The sequence below is a fragment of the Peromyscus maniculatus genome, chromosome 12 (genome assembly GCF_049852395.1).
Source record: "Peromyscus maniculatus bairdii isolate BWxNUB_F1_BW_parent chromosome 12, HU_Pman_BW_mat_3.1, whole genome shotgun sequence".
Taxonomy (NCBI): Eukaryota; Metazoa; Chordata; class Mammalia; order Rodentia; family Cricetidae; genus Peromyscus; species Peromyscus maniculatus.
Genome location: NC_134863.1, coordinates 25,277,835 through 25,297,516, shown reverse-complemented (window position 1 = coordinate 25,297,516; position 19,682 = coordinate 25,277,835). Strand labels below are relative to the sequence as shown.

Sequence of the window (19,682 nt, the reverse complement as noted above, 5' to 3'; positions counted from 1 at the left end):
ATAAATCCCCTTTCTGTATATATAGATTGTCTATCAGTTCTCTTCCTCTAGAGAACCCTAATACACCACCTGATTATAAAGTCCTTGAGCCTCCTCAAGGATGCCTCTGGTACCATCCTGGGCTCCTTTCCTGCCCACACCTACAGTGAATTACACAGAACACGTGTCTCAAAGGGTGGAAGCTACGTATGCTGAGGCTGAGCAGGAGAACCCAAGAGAACTGGAATCTTTCACAGCCATCCAAGTTATGGCTCTGTGCAGAATCTTGGGAAACTGAAATTGGGAGCCCCTTTGAGAGCAGTCCGGCAGAACTTCCCATTCCACAGATGAAGAAAGTGAGCCCCATTGAGACATGATAGGCACAAGCTACAGAAGAGCTGAACCACTCACCTCACTGCTGGGAATGGAGCAGAGAGGAAGGGGCTAGGGTCCCACCATCCTCTTCCGGGGCATGCCCCCGACGGCTGGGAGACCTTCCTGCAGCCTCACATCAAAGCCCCTTCCCAACAGTGCTAAGGGACCCAGTCTTCGGTATTCAAGCCTTTGGGAGCCAATGAGCTCCAAGGTAAAGCAAAGGCCAAGAGTGTTTACCTGTAAGTGGTATGACTCCAAATGCTTTTCTCCTTATGATTTTATTTCCTATCTTGTCCAGTTACAATTTTTAATTAGAAAAAGTTTCATTCAAGGCAATCAATAAAAATACAAAAGCCGGGTGGATAGGTGAGTCAGTAAAGCGCTTGCCTTTATAATTTTTAAATTATTAAATGATAGATCTGGCTGGGTGGTGGTGGCACATGCCTTTATTCCCAGCACTCGGGAGGCAGAGCCAGGCAGATCTCTGTGAGTTCGAGGCCAGCCTGGTCTATAGAGCAAGATCCAGGACAGGCATCAAAGCTATACAAAAAAACCCTGTCTGGGTCGGGGGACCACACACACACACACACACACACACACACACACACACACACACACACTAAAAAAATTTAAAAAAAGGATCTGATCCTGGCATGGCAGACACATCTGTAGCCCAACACTCAAGAGGTTAGGGAAAGAGGTCTACCTCGAGTTCAAGACCAGCCTGGGTTGCATAGTGCTAAGGAAGTCTAAGCTACAGAGTGAGGTCCTGCTACAAAATAAAAACAAAACCCAACAAACCAACAGAGCCAACAAGATGGCTAGCAAGCAAAGTCACTTGTCTCCTAAGCCTGTGGACTTGAGTTCCAGGTTGGAACTTACAAAAAGATGGGAGGGAAAAACCCAACACCATAGTTGTCCTCAGACCTCCCGAGGTATGCTGTGGCGCGCGCGCGCACACACACACACACACACACACACACACACACACACACACACACACACACACACACACACACACACACACACACACACACACACACACACCTGGGTCTTGTAAAATGAAGCATTCTTGTTACCACTTCCGGCTCGCTATTGCAACCTTAGGAAATGAGGAAATCAAGGTTGGCCGTGGGCCAGTCTCCAGGCTGCTTATGTCAAGGACTTCCAGCAGGGGGCAGCAGGTCCCTTCACAGTCTCTCTAAAAACACCTCGGAGGTGGCGTCTGTGGCTCAAGTGTCACATGCTCACAGCACTGACTATAGAAAACAGGATTTGAACAAGTTAATTCAAGGTCTCCCGGAGACCCCAAAGTAAGTGGAAGAGAAACTACATTTTTCCAAAATTGCTTCCCCCCCCCCCCCAGTTTAAGAAGTCTCAAAGCCACCTTTTTTTGTTTGTTTGTTTTTGTTTTTAGACAGGGTTTCTCTGTGTTGTTTTGGTGCCTGTCCTGGATCTCGCTTTGTAGACCAGGCTGGCCTCGAACTCACAGAGATCCGCCTGTCACTGCCTCCGGAGTGCTGGGATTAAAGGCGTGCGCCACCACTGCCCGGCAAGCTGCGAGTTCTTACATCTGGATCAGGAGGCAGCAAGAAGAGAGACACTGGGCCTGGCTTCGACATCTGAAACACCAAAGCCCTCCCTCAGTTACATACACACTCCCTCCAACAAGGCCACACCACTCAATAGTGCCACTCCCTACGGGCCTCTGGGGAGGGGCGGGTGTGTGTGTGTGTGTGTGTGTGTGTGTGTGTGTGTGTGTGTGTCCATTTCCATTCAGACCACCGCACCAACAGAGAGTTGCTTGGATTCAATCTTTACTTCCAATCCCCAGACAAATCTTCCCTTTTCATTTCAAAAGTACTAAACAAACATGGACAGGACAGACAAGCTAACATTTGCAAGGTGTATCCCTTCAACCGGCGCCCCCCAGTTCCACCACCAGCACCCACAGACGCCAGGCCGTCCTCAGGGGGGCTAGTCATCAGATCTACACCATAAATGCGTGACCTTTTTATTTCATAGAAAAAAAAAAAACCAACCAACCAACCCGCAAAAGGCAGACTGCGCCCTAGCTTTGTACACACAGACTCTTCCAGATACGCCATCGAGTCTGGTGGGGGCAGAGAGGGAGGGGCAGGCCAGCCTTCAGCAGTTCATGGAGACAGCAAGCTGGAGGCAGCAGGGAGCTGAGATTACCAGAGTCTTCTTGCTTCTCCAAGGGCCTCTGGCCTGCAGCCAGGGGTCTTGGCCAGCTACCTCCCGTGTGGGTAGCAGGCCCCCGAAGGCTCCGTGGAGGGCATCTTGCTGCTTGCTTAGCTAGTGCGAGCAAGTGGAAAGCAATCCAAGACACCTCGGTCTTTGTCCTCGGGCCCGTCCAGGCACCACGAAGGAGACACCCAGTTCCTTCAGTCCACCGAGCCGTTGTAGGGTTTGTTGAACTTGTTGAAGGCGAAGTCGACGGTGTGTGTGGAGATGGGCTTCCTGTACAGGGGGTTTGAGGCCTGCGAGCGAGCGAGAGCACAGATGTTAGTTCAACCTCTGGTCTGGCATCTCCGGGGGATGCCTGCTTCGGGCTGGCTCTGTGCACTGGGGGATTCCCTCCCTTCTCCGGGCGTTCCCTCTTCATCTAGAAATGGAGGGCTTGGGCAGAAATTCCCAATTCCCTTGTAACCTGAGCAGACAGACTCCATCTCTGCGGTGTGTGTGTGTGTGTGTGTGTGTGTGTGTGTGTGTGTGTCGGTCAGAGAGGTCCTTCCTCTGAGCCCGGCTCTTTTCCTGCAGCTGCAGGTGTGCCTGGGGCGGAAGGACTGGCTCCTATGGCCGTCCAACCAGACCTGAGAGCTTGAGCCTTTTTCCTGGGCGGGGCCTCTGTGTCCGTCCAACGTCCCACTGAGCCTGCTCTGGCACTCTGCCCCACAGCAGACCCAACACGGACCAGGGGTCTACGTGTTCCCCAAGTCTTCCAGGTGTGTGGTTCTCTCATCCAGCGCTGCAGATGTGGATGCTCCATTGTTCATAGATTTGTTTGTTCTCTGATACTAGGGATTAAACCCAGAGCCTTGTGCATGCCTGGTGGGCACGCTATTACTGAACTACACTAAAAAGAAAAAAATAAGGTTTTTTGTTTTGTTTTGTTTGTTTGTTTGTTTGTTTTTTTGTTATGAGTGCTCTATTTGCATGTATGACTGCACACCAGAACAGGGCATCAGATCCCTTTATAGATGGCTGTGAGCCACCATGTGGTTGCTGGGAATCGAACTCAGGACCTCTGGAAGAGCAGCCAGTGCTCTTAACCTGAGCCATCTCTCCAGCCCCTGGTTATTTTTATTTTGAGACAAGGTCTTGGTAAGAAGCCCAGGCTAACTTTGAGTTTCTAAGTCCTCCGATCTCAGCCCCTGGAACGGCTGGGATTATAGGGGAATACGACCACACCTAGCTCATTCTTGGCTGGTTTCATTGTTTTTAATTTCAAAGATGCTGGCTGCCTTTGGCCTTTGCTCTAGGCCCACAGCCTCTTCTTTACCCATCCCCCACTCACCATTTCATAGCGGGCCCTGGAGCGCTCACTCTGGAACTTGGCAAACTCTCGGCGGTCATGGATGGTGACGAGCAGCTTCCAGATGGCCAGGAGTGCCATTCCGATCAGAAGGATGCTGCCAACCACAGCCAGCAGGATGGTCATGGCATTAGGGGCGCTTCCACATTCTGAAAGGGACCGGGAGACAGGTGGGCAACGCCATCAGCATCCTGCCCACCTCTACCTCCTGACCTCAGTTACATTCAAGGTGAAGGGTTGCCCCCCACAGACAACTTCCCTTCTGCTCCGCGCCCCCACGCTGCCTCTGTGTGACTAAAAGCTGGGGCGGCTGCAGGCGGTCTCAAGACAGAGAGAGTAAAATATTGAGAGGATTCAGGAACTGTTTCAAGCTCACACAGCCAAGTGCTGGCAAAGATGAGCACCCTGGTGAATGGCTACGCGTCTCCTATTGGGCTGTGCCCCAGGGGCTCTAGCCTGGCCCAGCTCCAGCCCAGGGTCAAGCATTTCTGAGCCCTTCGTGACAAGCTCCGAGGAGCGAATGTGCTTCTTTCCAAGCAAAGACGGGGCTTCGAAAGCAAGGCCTCACTGCCACAGGCAAGTGCGCCAGGCTGGTACCACACCTCTTCTCCCTCTGGCCCAGGAAGGCAATGCTGTGCGCAGGGAGTCCGGCTCAATTGGCAATCTGGGTTCTGTGACGAGGAATCTGCAAACCTTTTTCTACTTCCTCCACAATGCAAAAACTGAAATGGCTGATTCAGAAACCCCAGTCACTCTGAGGCACAGGCTGTTGTTAGTCCCAGTGCCCAGGATCCAAGACAGAATTGTTGGTACTGACAGGCTGTCGTGACCCAGATGATCCCCAACTCAAGGGACAACCCAGGCCTGGTGGACCAGCTGCCCGGTACCCTCCCTGCAAAACCCCTTAACCCAGCATGCTAAAGTTTCCTCCATAGTGACACTCCACAGCAACACTCCCACAGCTCTACGGCCCCAGTCCCAGCCCTCTGCCTCAACAGTATGGCCGGCTGGTGGGCTCCACACAGGTACTTTGAGACAGGGTCTCATGTAGCCCAGGCTGGCTACACAAATTTCCCAACTCTCTGTCTCTACCTTCCAGAGTACTGGGTTCACAGGCACACACCACCACATAGGGACTAGCCCAAGAAAGCAGGCCCAGGATAGCCCCCGCGGGCTCTCACCTACCTGGCTCCCTGAGGACCGTCAGGTTGGACCTCCCATTGGGCAGTTCTGTGTAGCTGAACATCATGACGCAGTCCTTCGCCGTTTTGTAGAAGCAGAGCACAGCCTCCTGGTCATCTTTGACTAGGAGAGAAGCAAGCAGAAACACCCTGAGCATCTCTCTGGGAAACATCAGAATGGCTGATGGACAAGGGTCGAAGCTAAGCACCTCAGAGAAAGACGGGAGACTTAAAAGAGGCCTCGGGGGGCTTTAAAACAAGCTCAGATTTCTCACATCAAGATCACAGGCCCAGCAGGGCTGAGTGTATGGCTTTGGGGACATGTGGATCCCATCAGGACTGTCAACCCTCTGAAGTGGTGACATGAAATAAAAGAAGCCTTCAATGGTTGGGAGTGGGCACGGGTGAGTGGAACTGGATGCAACAGGCCTGAGTGAGTGTCAGCCTTTGGAAACTGGCCCAGTCTGCAGGGCTGACCTGACTGAAAGAAGACAAGACGCTGCTCTTCCCCAAGAGCTGGAACTCAGGGTGCCGAGGCTCTCTGGATGAGAGGCTGGCTTCGTGGTGGTATTTCACACTGATACTGTGAGCCGCTGTCAGAGGTCAGGCCATTAAAGACCCAGCTCTGTCTATGACAGGTTTCTCTGCTGCCAAACTCCTTCCTCAGTTCCACAGCCCTTCTCTTTCCCCACACCGTCCTTGACCGGTTACTGTCTTGCCTGGGTTCCCGGAAAAGGGTTTGAAGAATGATCTTTAGGATAGGGCTGGAGAAAAGGATGTCAGGCCACAAGGGCATCTTGGTCTCAAACCACTACCACAGGTTAATGCTATGACGCTAAATGTGCCTCCTTTCCTGTTTTCAACCTGGCTGAACAGGACCTTCGATCAGGAAGTAGATGAACGGGTGTGGTGAGCAAACGCGAAAACCCAACCTTTTCTCTCAGCCCCCTCAGAGTTGGTGAGGGTGTTCCCCGCCCCCCCGCCTGCCCCCCCAAGACAGGGGTGTCTCTGTGTAACAGTCCTAGCTGTCCGGGAACTCGTTTTGTAGACCAGGCTGGCCTCCAACTCACAGAGATCCACCTGCCTCTGCCTCCCAAGTGCTGGGGTTAAAGGTGTGCCCCGCCACCACCTGCCTGAGGGTGTGTATTTTTAAAAGCACAAGGAAGAACTGGACGCCATGGCACACAATTACAATCCCAGTGCTTGGGAGTCTGAGGCAGGAGGACAGAAAGTTTGAAGTCAACCTGGGATATATAGTGAGAGCAATATACAAACAGAAACAAAATTATAAGGCTGGGCGTGGTGCACACCTTTAATCCCAGAACTTGGGAGGCGGAGGCAGGCCCATCTCTGTGAGTTCGAGGCCGGTCTGGTCTATATAGTGACTTCCAGGCCAGCCAGGATTACATAGTGAGACCCCGCCTCGAAAATAAACAAGCAAGCAAACAAATAAAAAAAGCAAGCCAGCCAGCCAGTCAGCCTGCCTAGGGACAAGTGATGGATCCAACCTGTCCTTCTTTGCAGAGTCCCCTCAGAGGCTTGGGCTAGGAGGAGCTGTGCACAAAGGACAGGCTTGTGTGGGGGAGGTGGGAAGGGAGCCCTTCTTCTTCCCTAACTCCACGTGCTTCACGCAAGAGGAGCTCCGCCAGGCCCTGGACGGCAAGCCAGGGGCAGGGCGAAAGGCAGGAGTGTGCGTGAGGTTGCAAAGAATCCCCAACTCCCCAGAGCCTGGCACAGGGCTGGCCACAGGGTAGGTGCTCACTGAATGCCTGTGTGATAAACAGACCGAGCATACTCCGGGCCGCCATTGGGCCAAGCAGTCAGTCAAAGCCAGGGGAGAGGGAAAAACAGAGTCTACAATGAGAGAAGCCAGGACCGCAACAGGCAGAGCCAGGGCCAGGAGTTTGCAGGAGCTGGGGGTCAAGGCCGAGGGCAAGCCTGCTGGCACTGGTGAGCCTCGGTTGAAAGTTCTCTCTTTAGACATGCAGTCCCTCAGGAACTGTTTAATCATTTCAAAATGTAGCCAATTGAGGGAACTCACAATGTTAGGCCAGTGCCCAGAAATGTCCACACGTGTTAGCATATAATCTTGGCTCCCCCCCCTCCCTATTCCTTCTCAATTGACATTGCCTACTGTGGACATTCTAAAGAGCGTCATGTAATACCTCTGTTCTTTTCTGCCCAGTGTCTTTCACCATCCCAGTGATTTGGAGGCTCAGATGTATTACCAAGTTAGTGTTTTGCTCTTTATTGTGATTAAAAAATAATATTCCATGATGGATGGATATAGAACATGTACGTCATCATTCATTCATTAATGAGTAACTGACTATTACAATCAATGCTATAAACATGTGACTATCAGGCTGGAGGGATGGCTCGGCGGTTAAGAGCACTGGCCGCTCTTCCCAAGGTTCTGAGTTCAATTCCCAGCAACCACATGGTGGCTCCCAACCATCTATAATGAGATCTGGTGCCCTCTTCTAGCCTGCAGTCATACATGCAGTCAGAACACTGTATACATAATAAATAATTCTTTAAAAAAAAAACATGTGACTGACTATCAGGCCCAACTCTTTGGGGGCATGTACCTCACAGCGGAATTGTTAGATTGTGCAATGATTCTACGAGCAGCCTTTTGTGCAGCCGCCAAACTGATTTCTGCGTGACATTCCTGCCACTAGTATGTGAGGGTCCCATCCCACAGTCCCCTTTGGGAACCAGCAATCATGCCAAGGCAGCTATGCTGGGCTTGACTCAAGGCTGAGACCATTTGCTCCCCAGGGAGGGTAAAAAAAAAAAAAAACTCTCAAAGCCTGCCAAGGTCCACAGAGACAGCTGTCCATAGTGACCCAGAGCACTCACCGATGGCGTCGACCCATGTGATCACCTCGTCTTTGCACTGGTGGTGGCAGGTCTGGTTGTCAGGTTTCCCCGAGTGAAGCAGCAAGCACTCCACACAGTCTCTGAGAAAAACAATGTGGTCATTAGCTGATGGGTAGTGTCCCAAAGGCTCGGCCGCACTCCTGACGTCTGGCTGTGGGGACACGATGCTCTGACATCTTACTGGCGTTAAAAGGAAGCCCCAGGGTCTCGGAGAGACATGTATGAGTTTAGAGACATCACTGATATACAAGTCAATTTGCCAGCTGCAGGCCTTCCCAATTCCAACAGTGGGAACCAAATCTGCACCCTGCTACAGTGAGCTGGCCAAGGAGTCAGCTCCGGGAATAATAACTACTCCTGGCCCTTGGGGGGTGCCTCCACATTCCTGGGGCCAGCGTGTGAAGCCCTTGTGTTACCCCAATCTTGGTGTTCTCATGTGTCGCTCTCTGGACAAGGCTCTGTAATAACATGCCCTCTCCAGAGGACTTTTAGCAGTAAGTAAGCCTCGGGGCCTGGGCTCCAATGCACCCTCAGAGCCGACCTCTAGGATGGGGCTTCCTGGCACGTCTGATGCCTGGAAGGACAGATCATCACCGTCTGGGCACCTTGGGCTCCCATGCCCTCCCCGTTCCCACACAGTGTCCACCTGCCAGCGTCCTTCAGGGCATGCTGGCCACTTACCTGGTAATTGGTCTACACTAAAGCTGGTACATTTTATAAAAGAGACCTTCTCTAGAAAATGGATGAGGAGTCAAAAAGAGGACCTCTCAGTCCCCCCACCCACCCACCTTTGGGTGACTGCATGTGAAGATGCTTAATTACAATGCCCCGTTGAACAGTTATTATTATTATTATTATTATTATTATTATTATTATTATTATTATTATTATTTTAATTTCATGTGCAGTGGTGTTTTGCCTGCAGGTGTGTCTGTATGAGGGCATCCGATCTCCTGCAACAGAAGTTAAAGACAGCTGTGGCTGGGCATTGGTGGCTCACGCCTTTAATCCCAGCACTTGGGAGGCAGAGCCAGGTGGATCTCTGTGAGTTCGAGGCCAGCCTGGGCTACCAAGTGAGCTCCAGGAAAGGCGCAAAGCTACACAGAGAAACCCTGTCTGGAAAAACCAAGACAGCTGTGAACTGCCATGTGGGTGCTGGGAATTGAACCCGGGTCCTCTGGAAGAACAGCCAGCACTCTTAACCACTGAGCCACCTCTCCAGCCCCCCAGTTATTACAGTCTACATCATCAAATCTGCGTCCCGACAGTCTCCTGCCTGAGGTTGCATCAGAATAGAAAACTGGGGGTGGGGGGGCACCAGAGGGAAGCCAGGCCTCAGCCAAGCCACTGTTAAAGTTTGTGAGAGAGGAAGGGTCCCTGCCTCCTTGGCAGCACCAGGGTGGTGCCACAGGAAAAGCAAATTCCAGGGCAGCAGGGGTATCGTCAGGCAGCCCAGGGGACAGCAAGTCTTAGGGCACTGGGAAGTCTCAGGATGGCGTGGGGATCCTAGAGCCTCCCCATGCAGGGGGTGTGTGTGCTGTGACCCTGGAGTGAGGGGTAACCCCACCAAACCCCAGCCCCAAGGGGGCAGGTCACCCTGCTTATCCCACAGGGGACCAGAAGAGCTGGGTGTCTAGAAAGTTCCCTGATACGGGAGGGCTCTCCATCATACTGTAGGGCCACTCTACAGAGGAAGTCAAGCCATCAGGAAGAGGAGAAGCAGATCAGGGTACCTCCCAGTGTCCTGCCTCCCGGACATGCTCTGACTACCCTCTGGACACTGACAAGGAATGGACTGTGGGTAGATCATGGAGAGAGAGAGAGCATGCTGGGACTTTCTCGAGAGGACCCCGACATGCTTAGGAATCTACTCCAGAGTTGGCAAATCCTCCTCTGTTTGGGCTGATCTCACAGACACGAGAGAGGTGGAGCCAGGCCGTAAGGCTCATATCTGTCTCCTGTCCTGCCTGGTCCTTCCTCTCACTCCCACCCCCACCCCTCGGGGTAGGCAGGCTTGGCCCGGGGGCCAGAAAGGGGTGGCGGCTCCATCTCTGGTCATTCATGCTGACCCTTGCTGGACCTCCTGCCAGTCTCCAGGATCAACACATGGCAAACAGGAGGCCTGCTTCCGGTTGGCTGGGACAACCCCCACCTCCCCGCCCCCAGAAGCTCTGCTCTATGTATCATCACAGCTCCAGGTCACTTCCAGGACACACTCCATACAACCCACGGGGATACAGCGGCCGAGATCTGAGCTCCCCACCCCCACCCCCGAAACTCAGGCTGCACTGTAGTTACGTATTAAAAGCATGGCTGCCCCTTGACAAAAACAAGCCGCTTGGCGATTTTGTGCAAGGCATGTTAATTAAAATCAGCTGGAGCCGAGTGTGACCTCACCAAAGTGAAGGGTGTGTTTGGTTAGTTCTAGAACACACGGGATGAAGGACTCAAGTATTCAAAAACCTCTCAGAAAACAGAAAGTAGGAAAAGGGCCTAAAAATTCATTATCAAAAGAACTTTGTCGAAAGAAAGAAATGAAAGAAAAGAAAAAGAGAAGAAAAAAATTCCATTAGGCTGTGAAAGACACAGAAGGCCAGTGTGGTCCTGGGATAGATGAGAAGGGCCAGTCTGTATCTTTGGGCTTTCCTAGCTCTTCAGATATTTAAAAAAGCAAGGGTTGTTCCCCCCCCCCCAGGCCTCTTAACTGCCCCCAAGACAACCCCACATTGCCTGCGGCACCACAGGAAGGTAGACGAGGTTTCAGCTCCTTTTCCTGACTCCGAGTGCTGCCCTGGGGGCGAGGCCCACTCCCCATCAGCCTCATGTGCCCTAAGCAGTGGGAGCGATACTCCCCAGGGTCTGCTGGGAACTGTGGGGCCAGGGGGTCCCTTGGACACAACATGCAGACTAGGGCTGTGATGCCACCCATACAGGCATGGTGTCTGGGCCACTCCCCGCCCATCTTGTCTCTCCATCTACAGGCAGGTTCAGTTGCCTGTGCCCAGGGCTGTCTGTGGCACCCAGCCAGGGAAGGTCAGGCCACTCGGAACGTTTCTGAACACAGTCGACCGGCCGGCAGCAATCACGGGCTCTGAGAACATGAACTCACTTCATAATCAGCCTGGCCAGACGTTAGCAGGGAAATCTGCCAGAAGAAAAGCACACACTTGTGCTCCCCCGCCAAAGAGTAACACTGCCTGGATCACCACTTGTTTCTGCATGGTGCCCAGTGCCCGCCCCACCTCCCCCTCCCCTGCCCCGGGCTCCTGGGCACCAAGGATGACACAGCTGTTTCCCAGCAAGTTCGGACAGCCAATGTCACACGCCCGTGCTCCAGGCAGCACCTTGGCTGGAGACTCTTGCAACAACTGACCTCTGTGGCAACCCGGTGGTGGGGGTGACGAGCAGGGCCCAGGATGTGTGTGTGTGTGACCTGACTCCGGGCTGAGCCATGGACAGTCGCCTAGACAAGCTCCACATTCAGCGCTACTCTATTAGCAGCATAAATAGAGCAGAAAAATCCCGAAGCCTCGGCACTCGCTTCAGGCATCCCTATCTAGGTCGGCGCCTTTCCATCCTATTTGCCTCCTGATGACGGGTTGCAGCGGTTCCCACGGGCCTGGTCCATGCAGCATTGTTCGGGAGATGCTCTGCGGGGGATCAACGTCGTTTGGGAAAGAGGAGCGTACACCGCATTCCCTTCTGAGAACACATGACGGCATACCCGAGGCTCTGTTTGGTCCAGGCCCGGCACCAGTTTCATCTTATTTAACCATCACTCTGAAGCCTCTAAACGTGCTTAGAAGGGATCGGTGATCTTGGTTTTTTTTTTTTTTTTTTTTTTTTTGTGAACCATTTTACTTTCCCCCCCACCGATCCCTACCCTGCACTCCCCCCTCCCCCCCCCCCCCCCCCCCCGACACATACACCCAGCATTTCATGGCCATTATTCTGGTGACTGTTAGGACAAGCTTTGGTCGGCAGCCTGTGTGTAGGCAGGAGGTTGGGCCGCAAGCACAGGAGGCCGGCTCCGGAGGGCTGCCTGGTGAGAGACAGCCCTGGGGTGAGGGCGGAAGAGCAGGCCCTTACCTCTTGGAGCTGCAAGCATCTGGGCAGGTCGGGCACTTCTCACATGTCTCCCCAAAGGCTCCAGGCTCTGTACACTGGCACTGCCCACAGACGCAGCGGCCACGGTCACTGCAGATCTGCCCATCCTTGGCCCGGCATGCGCTGATGTCTGTCGAGCAGTTACAATTGTCCCCAATGTAACCCGCGTGGCACTTGCATTCTCCACAGTGACACTCGCCATGGCCTAAAAGGGGGCACACATACACACACACATATATCAGTCAGGGCTTGCTGGTCTTTTGTTGTTGTTTTGTTTTTTAGAGACAGGGACCCTCTGTGTAGCTCTGGCTGTCCTGGAACTCACTTTGTAGACCAGACTAGCCTCCAACTCACAGAGATCCTCCTGCCTCTGTCTCCCGGGTGCTGGGATTAAAGGCGTGCGCCAGCACCACCCGGCTTGCTGAGCACGTGCAGGGCCTGCCATGTGCCAGGGTGAGGAATCCCACAGAGAATGGGGCTTTGTCCTCAGAACCAGAGAGGGACTGATGATGCCACAGGATAATATGCACAGTGCTTCGATTGGTCCAGACCCTGGTCAAGTCATGACCCCAAACCAGAAAAGCTTCCTGGTTGAGTTGATATGTGAAGATAGTTCCCCGGCACATGCCAGAAACTGAATGTCGAATGGCAAAGAGCTACAGACGAGATGAAGCAGCGCAGCCTCTTCTGGTTGGTCTAGCTGGATCATAAACCAAGCAACAGGGTCCTTACAACAGGAGTGGGGGGGGGGGGGTCGGGGGGTGAGGACAGAAGGAGGCTAGGGGACAACGGAACCAAGACACCCGATAGCTGGCTTTGAAGATGATAACCAAAAAATGCAAGGAGTATAGCCCAGAAGCTGGAAGGACCTAGCGCCTCCCGGGCTGTGAGGGAGTACAGCCATGCGGGCACTCTGACCAACCAGGGCAAACAAACTCGGCTGTCTGACCTCCAGCGCTCTCGGAGAATAGATCCAGACTGCCGGGATGCACAAAACATACGGATTTGTTACAGGTCCAACCAAAACCAAGCATAGCCATGCTTCCGCAGTCCTAGTGAGATGCTGACTTCTGACCCTGGCCCCCAGGGCCCTGCCGTCTCCAGACGGAGGGCTGTGGAGCCTCAGCCCTCACTGGCACTCTTGTATCCATGTCTGGCACTGATGTGATGCTGTCTGCTCCACCCGTCCTCACAGTCACCCACAAGGCAGGTCCAACTCATGAGAGATGGAGCTGACAGACAGAAGAGACAGCTCACGGAAGGTCACTCAGCCAGTTGCAGGGAGGGAGTCAGTCCCGTGTCCTTGGGGTGAACTCTTCTCCTGCCCCACTGCCTCCCAGAGCAGGCTTTGGCCATCGTGAGAACCTACTGGGGACAACCTAGTTCTTGCTGGAGGGGTCCTGTCCCCAGCCTGTCAGGGAGGAGGTGTCATAGAAATGAAAGCATATTGGCACACTGCCATGCGCTTGCAAAAAGCGGCCTCTTGAGAACAGGAGCACGTCTATTTCAAACGTCCTCTGAAAATGTCCTGAGCGGGCTGGCCCCCTGGCCCTGGGACAGCAAATAGCTAGGGGTGTTTCAGATATTGTGCCCTTGGGAAGAGCTGGAAGGTCAACCGTCTCCAACAGAGGTTACTCCTGTTTGCCCCGTGGTATAAAAATGCCCCGCGGTGGGGAGAAGCGCAAGCGCATCCCCAGAGAGCACGCTGCTCTGCCTGGGACTCTCCATAGGAAGTCTCGGCAGATCTGATGATGTTGGCATGCCATCAGGCTCCTCCAGTCTTCTCTGTTGGGTGGTTTAGGTGCCCAATGTGATGTTTTTTGCTATCTATCTGCTACTTACTGCTTGCTAGATGCCTAGGCAAATGCACTCCTTCATTAAGCACAGCTATTGTAGATTAGCTGTTTGGCACATGGAGGCGCTGCCTCAAGGTTCCGCAAGCATCAGGGGCAGCAGCATCACTGTGTGAGTACCTGCTGGGCACAACCGTGAGTGCCCTGAAAAGCACGGACACAAGCTGTATCCTTGGTCCTCTGGGGATCGCAATCTTCCAGTGCTGTAAATGGCTCACTTTTCCGAAGGGTTATTTTTATTCGTGTATCTCCTGTGTGTGTGGTTAGGGGCATACGTGGATGGGAGTCCACAGATCCAGAAGAGGGTACCGGATCCCTCAGAGCTGGACATTACAGACTGTTGTGAGCCTCCTGACACGGCAGTTGGGAACCGAACTCTAGTTCTGCAAGAAGAGCAGGTGATCTTAACCAATGAGCCATCTCTCCACCCGCTGAATGGCTCATCTTAAAAAGTTCACCGTTTCAGCGCCACATCTTCCTCCTGGTACCCTGTGGCTAAGGCTGACATCCAGAAAACCAGGAGTTTGCATGTACTGAGTCTCCACCCATAAATGAGTGCTAGACGGGAGAGCACAGCTTTGGGCGTCGTCATGGTGGAGCTCAATGTGTTCACCTGCCTTTTGGAGTCAGTTATTCTGACGCTGGAATCCAGCATGCTCTTGATCACTAATGAATCCGGTCTATAATATAGGTTACAATCTAACTTTGGAAAGACTCTTTGTCAGTCACACAAATTCCTGGTCCTCTTCCTCTGGCTCATGTGCTCTGGAGTGCCCACCACCTGCAAGGGACAAGGGGACCGTCTGGAGTGTCCCTGTGTCCTAACCCTCCTTCACACGACAGCCTCTCTACTCACCCTAGGGCTCCGAGCCACAGGGCATTTCATTGGTGGTGCTGAGGCATATGGCCAGGCCTCTGGGAAGGGAAGAATGCCAGGCAGGCAGGCCAGGAGGAAGCTGAGGAATGCATCTCACACCACACAGGAGCTGGCATGTGATATGGATGCCACAAGAAAGTGACCGTACAAGGTCACAGACTCAGGGGGTTCAGGGTGACCACTGTCTCTCCACCAGCTTGTGACCTGAACAACGGCAACCCAACCCACAGGAGTCTTCAAAGATGAAATGGATCCACCATACACAACCCCTGCTTCTTGTTCTCACCCCAGGGGCTGTGTTAGTCAAATTAAATTCAAGTGGTTCATGGCTCAAGGCAACCTTTGCTCAGCATTTCATTATGGGAAACCTGCAGAAAAGGTGAAGACTTTGCTGCGGACATCCACACCATACTCTGCCAGTGGGTACCACATGTAGCTTTAGCATATCTACCCATTCATCATATATATGTGTGTGTGTATAATATATATATATATATATATATATATATATATATATATATGCATTTCAGAGTCTACCTTAGGGGAGAGCTTCATTTTTCATTTTCTAACCTGAGACAGGCTTTCACTAAGTTACCCACGCTGCCTTGAATTCACACTATAGTCCAGGCTGGCCTTGGAGCCCTGATCCTCCTGCCTCCATCTCCCAAGTAGCTGTATGCACCCCCAGTTTAGCCAGGGAACAATTATACGATATGGTCCTGACAGGCTCCAATAGCTCACACATCACAACCTTCCATAAAGCAAGGGTGTAAGAGCCGCAGGAGGCATGGCTGGCAATACACTTCCCAGCACTAGGAGCCGTTTCCTTGACACACACTTTTTCCTCTCTGCCTCTGTGCTTGGCAGCATTAGAAAGTGATCCACATGTAATTTCAAACAACATCCCAAGATCTCAGAGTTTTGGAGGTGTGCAATCACTCCACGGCAGGGCTGGGTTTGAAACCCAATGTGTGTGCCAGAGGGAAGGAAGTCTTGATTTTCTGGTGACCAAACATCCACATGCAAGGGTCGCCTTGCTATAGGACGGGCACTCTCGGCAGAGGCTCGCGGAGCTCTGTATTCTCACCGTGATGGCGGAGCAGCAAAGGAGCCCCACTTGGCTTGTGAGCCCATCTGATATCCCACAGGTCTTAGTGCTCCACACACCCAGCCCAAGGGTCCGGTAGCCGAGTGGGTTCCAGCTCCAGAGAGCAAGCGCTGGGGGATGCTGGCGGTACAGGAGAGGTCGCCATGGCTCTTCAGAGAGCAAGCGCTGGGGGATGCTGGCGATACAGGAGAGGTCGTCGTAGCTCTTCAGAGAGCAAGTGCTGGGGGATGCTGGCGATACAGGAGAGGTCGCCATGGCTCTTCAGAGAGCAAGCGCTGGGGGATGCTGGCGGTACAGGAGAGGTGGCCATGGCTCTTGGAGGGAACAAGACCCACCAGAGACCCAATGTGTCCCCAAAGCGTCCCCTACCTCGGTGCAGTGCGGACATGACAAGCAAAAACAGCAGCTGTGAAGTAGCATGTGAAGAGTCCGGCCTGCCTGGGAGAGGGCTGGGAACGGTAGTGGATGGAGGGGATGTGGGACACAGAAAATCCCCACACGCGGCTTTGCGGCTTCCAGTATTTGAGGATTCCAAAGCAAACTCAAAGAAAACCGAAAGAGAAAGGACCGCCAAGGCCTGTACTTGGTGACACCGTGGAGGCCACCACCACTCATGTCCTTAAGGGAGTTTTGTCCCCAGTAGAGACTCGAATAGTTACAGTTTGGTAACCCCTTGGCTGCTCACTGCCTTTTAAAGATAGCAAAAGAGCTGGGGGGGGGGGGTTGGTGGTACAGCCCTTGCCCAACATGCACAGGGCCTGGGCTTCCATCCCCAGCACCACATATCACACGTAAAAGCTAAAAGTGCTTATGTGAAGATGTGGTATCGGCCTCTGTGTCCTCCTTCGCACTGGCTGTCAGTCTGTCTAATAACAGGGATCTTTCCCAGGGAGGCAGTCAGTCTATCTAATAACAGGGATCTTTCCCAGGGAGGCGGGCTGGGCCCCAGAGCCCACACCACAGTGCTACAAAGCAGGTTAACTGGGAACTGGTAACTACTTGTCATCTTGGCTTCAAGTCTTCCAGTCTCCTTTAGGAAGTGTAACTTGCTTAGCATCCAGACCCACAGGTCTGATCAGCGTATCCTTATTCCAACGTCCAATTCTCAAACATCTTCCACATCTTCATATCTACACAGCTTTGCCCTCTAGTGCCCTAAGAAATGTGTGTATTAAAATGATGAGCAGGGGGCTGGAAAGATGGCTCAGAGGTTAAGAGCATCGTCTGTTCTTCCAGAGGTCATGAGTTCAATTCCCAGTAACCACGTGATGGCTCACAGCCACCTATAATGAGATCTGGTGCCCTCTTCTGGCATGCATGCAGGCAGAACACTATATACATAATAAATAAATTAAAAAAAAAATGATGAGCAGCATTTGGCCCCTGTTCCCAGGATCAATAACCATCAATCACCAGGGTTAAGAGGGCCCAGAGGACCTAACGTGAGGCTTCTTCCTCAAAATCAAGCCAAATGATAACACTATTGGGACAGAGGGCCCTGAATTCAATGGCGCCTATTCACTATCGGGCAGACATAAATATGTTTCCATCACACACAGAGAGGGGATACTTGACAGTGTAAGCGCTGCCATGAATTGCTACACATGTAACTTATGATCAGCGCCTCCCCTGTCAGGATGATGGGCAGCTAAATGGACAGGAAGTTGTAAATGTGCCTATTTATACAGAAATTCAGCTCTACAGAATTCACAAAACAGTGCTTGTGTGGGCGGCAGGCCAAGTCTTCCTGCGGCTTTTACCAAACAGAATATTGGCTATTCAGAGGCCGGGGCTGGAGTTGGGGAGGCAGTGGTCCAGAAGGCCAAGGAGCCAGCGAGAGGAAACTCAGCATCAATGCTTCATGGAGGTGAAGAAGGTCGAGCGGGGATGTGTGTGCGCTAATGGGGGTCCCAGGACAAGGTCCAGCAGGCAGGCTAGCATGTGGGGCTGTGAGCACAGACACCCGCTGCAGGCAAGCTGGAGAGGACGGGATGGGAAGCAAGCGTGAGGACTGCAGAGCATTCTTCTGAGAGAGGGAAACTTAGGAAACCAAACTCTGAAAGAAATCACAGCCTGGCAGGAGAGAAGACCGAGGCCATGGCTGTGCCTCTGTGAGATGCCCAGAGGGGCGGAGCTGAAGATAATGAGGAGAATGGATGGTGGAAAGCTGGAGGGGCTTGGGCTGGACCACATGCCAATCCTCTCCGTGTACTGTGAACTTGGACAAGTCTCTAAGCTCTCCGATGGTGTTTCCTTTCCTGTCCAAATGACACTTGGTGGCAATGCTGTGGAAATGAAAGGCAGAACTGGCTGCCCCCGAACAGGGGGGCTCAGACAGAAAGGAAAGCTATGAGGCAGGCACCGAGGACTTCAGGAGCCGGGGGAACATGTCAGTGACAAGAACAGCAGAGGATCTGAAAGCTGGGCAGAGAGGCATTCCTAAGTAGAGTGGAGGCGCTGCCCAGTCTCCCTGGCCCACTGTGCTCACAGAGACATCAGACTCAGGACAAGCAAGGGCGGGACTTTCACGGCTGAGGTTGGCCATGGAAGAGGTTGGCCATGGAAGAGAAGTGGGGAACACAATGAAACACCTAGAACTTGAGGCCACAGTCAGCAGGATTCTGGGATCAGACTCTGGCCTGCCTCCCCGCCCCATCCTCCATCTGCTGGCACTGAAGCCTCATGTCTTGGCTTCTAAATGAGGCTAGTAGGAATGCCTCCGTACTGGGTAGCCCTGTGAGGTAAGCCAACCTGTATAAAACACCTCAGCATGCTTGGCATTCAGGAGACGCCAGCTTCCTCGTCCCGATTGTCACGGCAGTGCAGGAGGGGGGCTTCCTGCCAATCTGATCGAAAGCCTGCGAAGCTGGAAGAAGTTCCCACGGATTACCTGGTCCACACCCAAGCTGAGGCAGCGATGCCCAGGACCAAGTGCCCACGCCGCCTGCCAGTGCCAGGGCCTGGTAGAACTGCTGGACCACGGCCACGAGTCTAGGTGGAGTGCCTCACCACACAAAGGCCGACTGAGCCCTGCCGGGGAAGGCCCCTGGTGTCCTCAGCACCAGCATGTTCCAGCTCGAAGATAAACTTTGAATCAGCGAAGGGAGGCAAGCCAGGCTGCTAGCCTGACCCTGGAGGCAGGTCCTCAGTTCCAGGCCCACAAAAGAAGCTCCTGCTCTGTTTCACCCACAGGCTGGAAGACAGTGCCGAGGATGGTTCTCGTCTTCCTATGCTCAATTCCAAAGAGTCTCAAGCAGGCAGAAGTCACAACCTTCAAAGCCAGCTCCTCCTGTTCTGGTTCTGGAATCCACTGGCTCCCTCCCCCATTCCGGCTGTGGGAAGGCTGAAGGGAAGATGGCCCTCAGCCTGGAAGCGTCCCTTCTCTTCAAGGTCCCTCTCCCTCTCATCTCATCCTCATATGTCTACAAACCCCCTCCTCATCCCCCCCCCCCCCTGCCCCATGGGTGCGCCTGCCTCTTCTCTCCTCACAGCTCTGAGCTCGAGGTCACCTTCCCACTCTCAAGCCCTCTCTGCCACAGCCAATCTCCCAATCAGCTTCCAATCTCCCACAGTCCTCCTTGGCCTCAGAACAGGCCCGTACACAGGAAGTGGTTAAAGAAAGAGAGGGAATATGTGTGGTTGGAGGACCTGGCCCTTCTGGGGTAACTTCCCTGGTACCGCAAGTCCAGCCTCACTGCTGTTCCAGACATCTGAGCGAAACCTTCAGGCAAGGTGGAGGTCTCCCAGCAACTCTCGT

General features: G+C 53.1%; 1 protein-coding gene across 2 annotated transcripts in view; it reads right to left on the bottom strand.

The window, feature by feature from the left end:
• Positions 1–2,154: 2,154 nt before the first annotated feature.
• Positions 2,155–19,682, bottom strand: part of Itgb5 (integrin subunit beta 5) — a 118,949-nt gene continuing 101,421 nt past the window's right edge. The window contains exons 11-15 of one of the 2 annotated variants that reach the window (XM_006974543.4): positions 12,070–12,292; positions 7,960–8,060; positions 5,099–5,218; positions 3,896–4,062; positions 2,155–2,858 (exon numbers count right to left, since the gene is read on the bottom strand). In XM_006974543.4, the coding sequence (XP_006974605.2) occupies positions 2,763–2,858; positions 3,896–4,062; positions 5,099–5,218; positions 7,960–8,060; positions 12,070–12,292 (707 nt within the window). In that variant the 3' untranslated portion in view covers positions 2,155–2,762. The remainder of the gene's footprint in view (positions 2,859–3,895; positions 4,063–5,098; positions 5,219–7,959; positions 8,061–12,069; positions 12,293–19,682) is intronic. The other variant, XM_006974544.4, reaches the window with a different exon arrangement.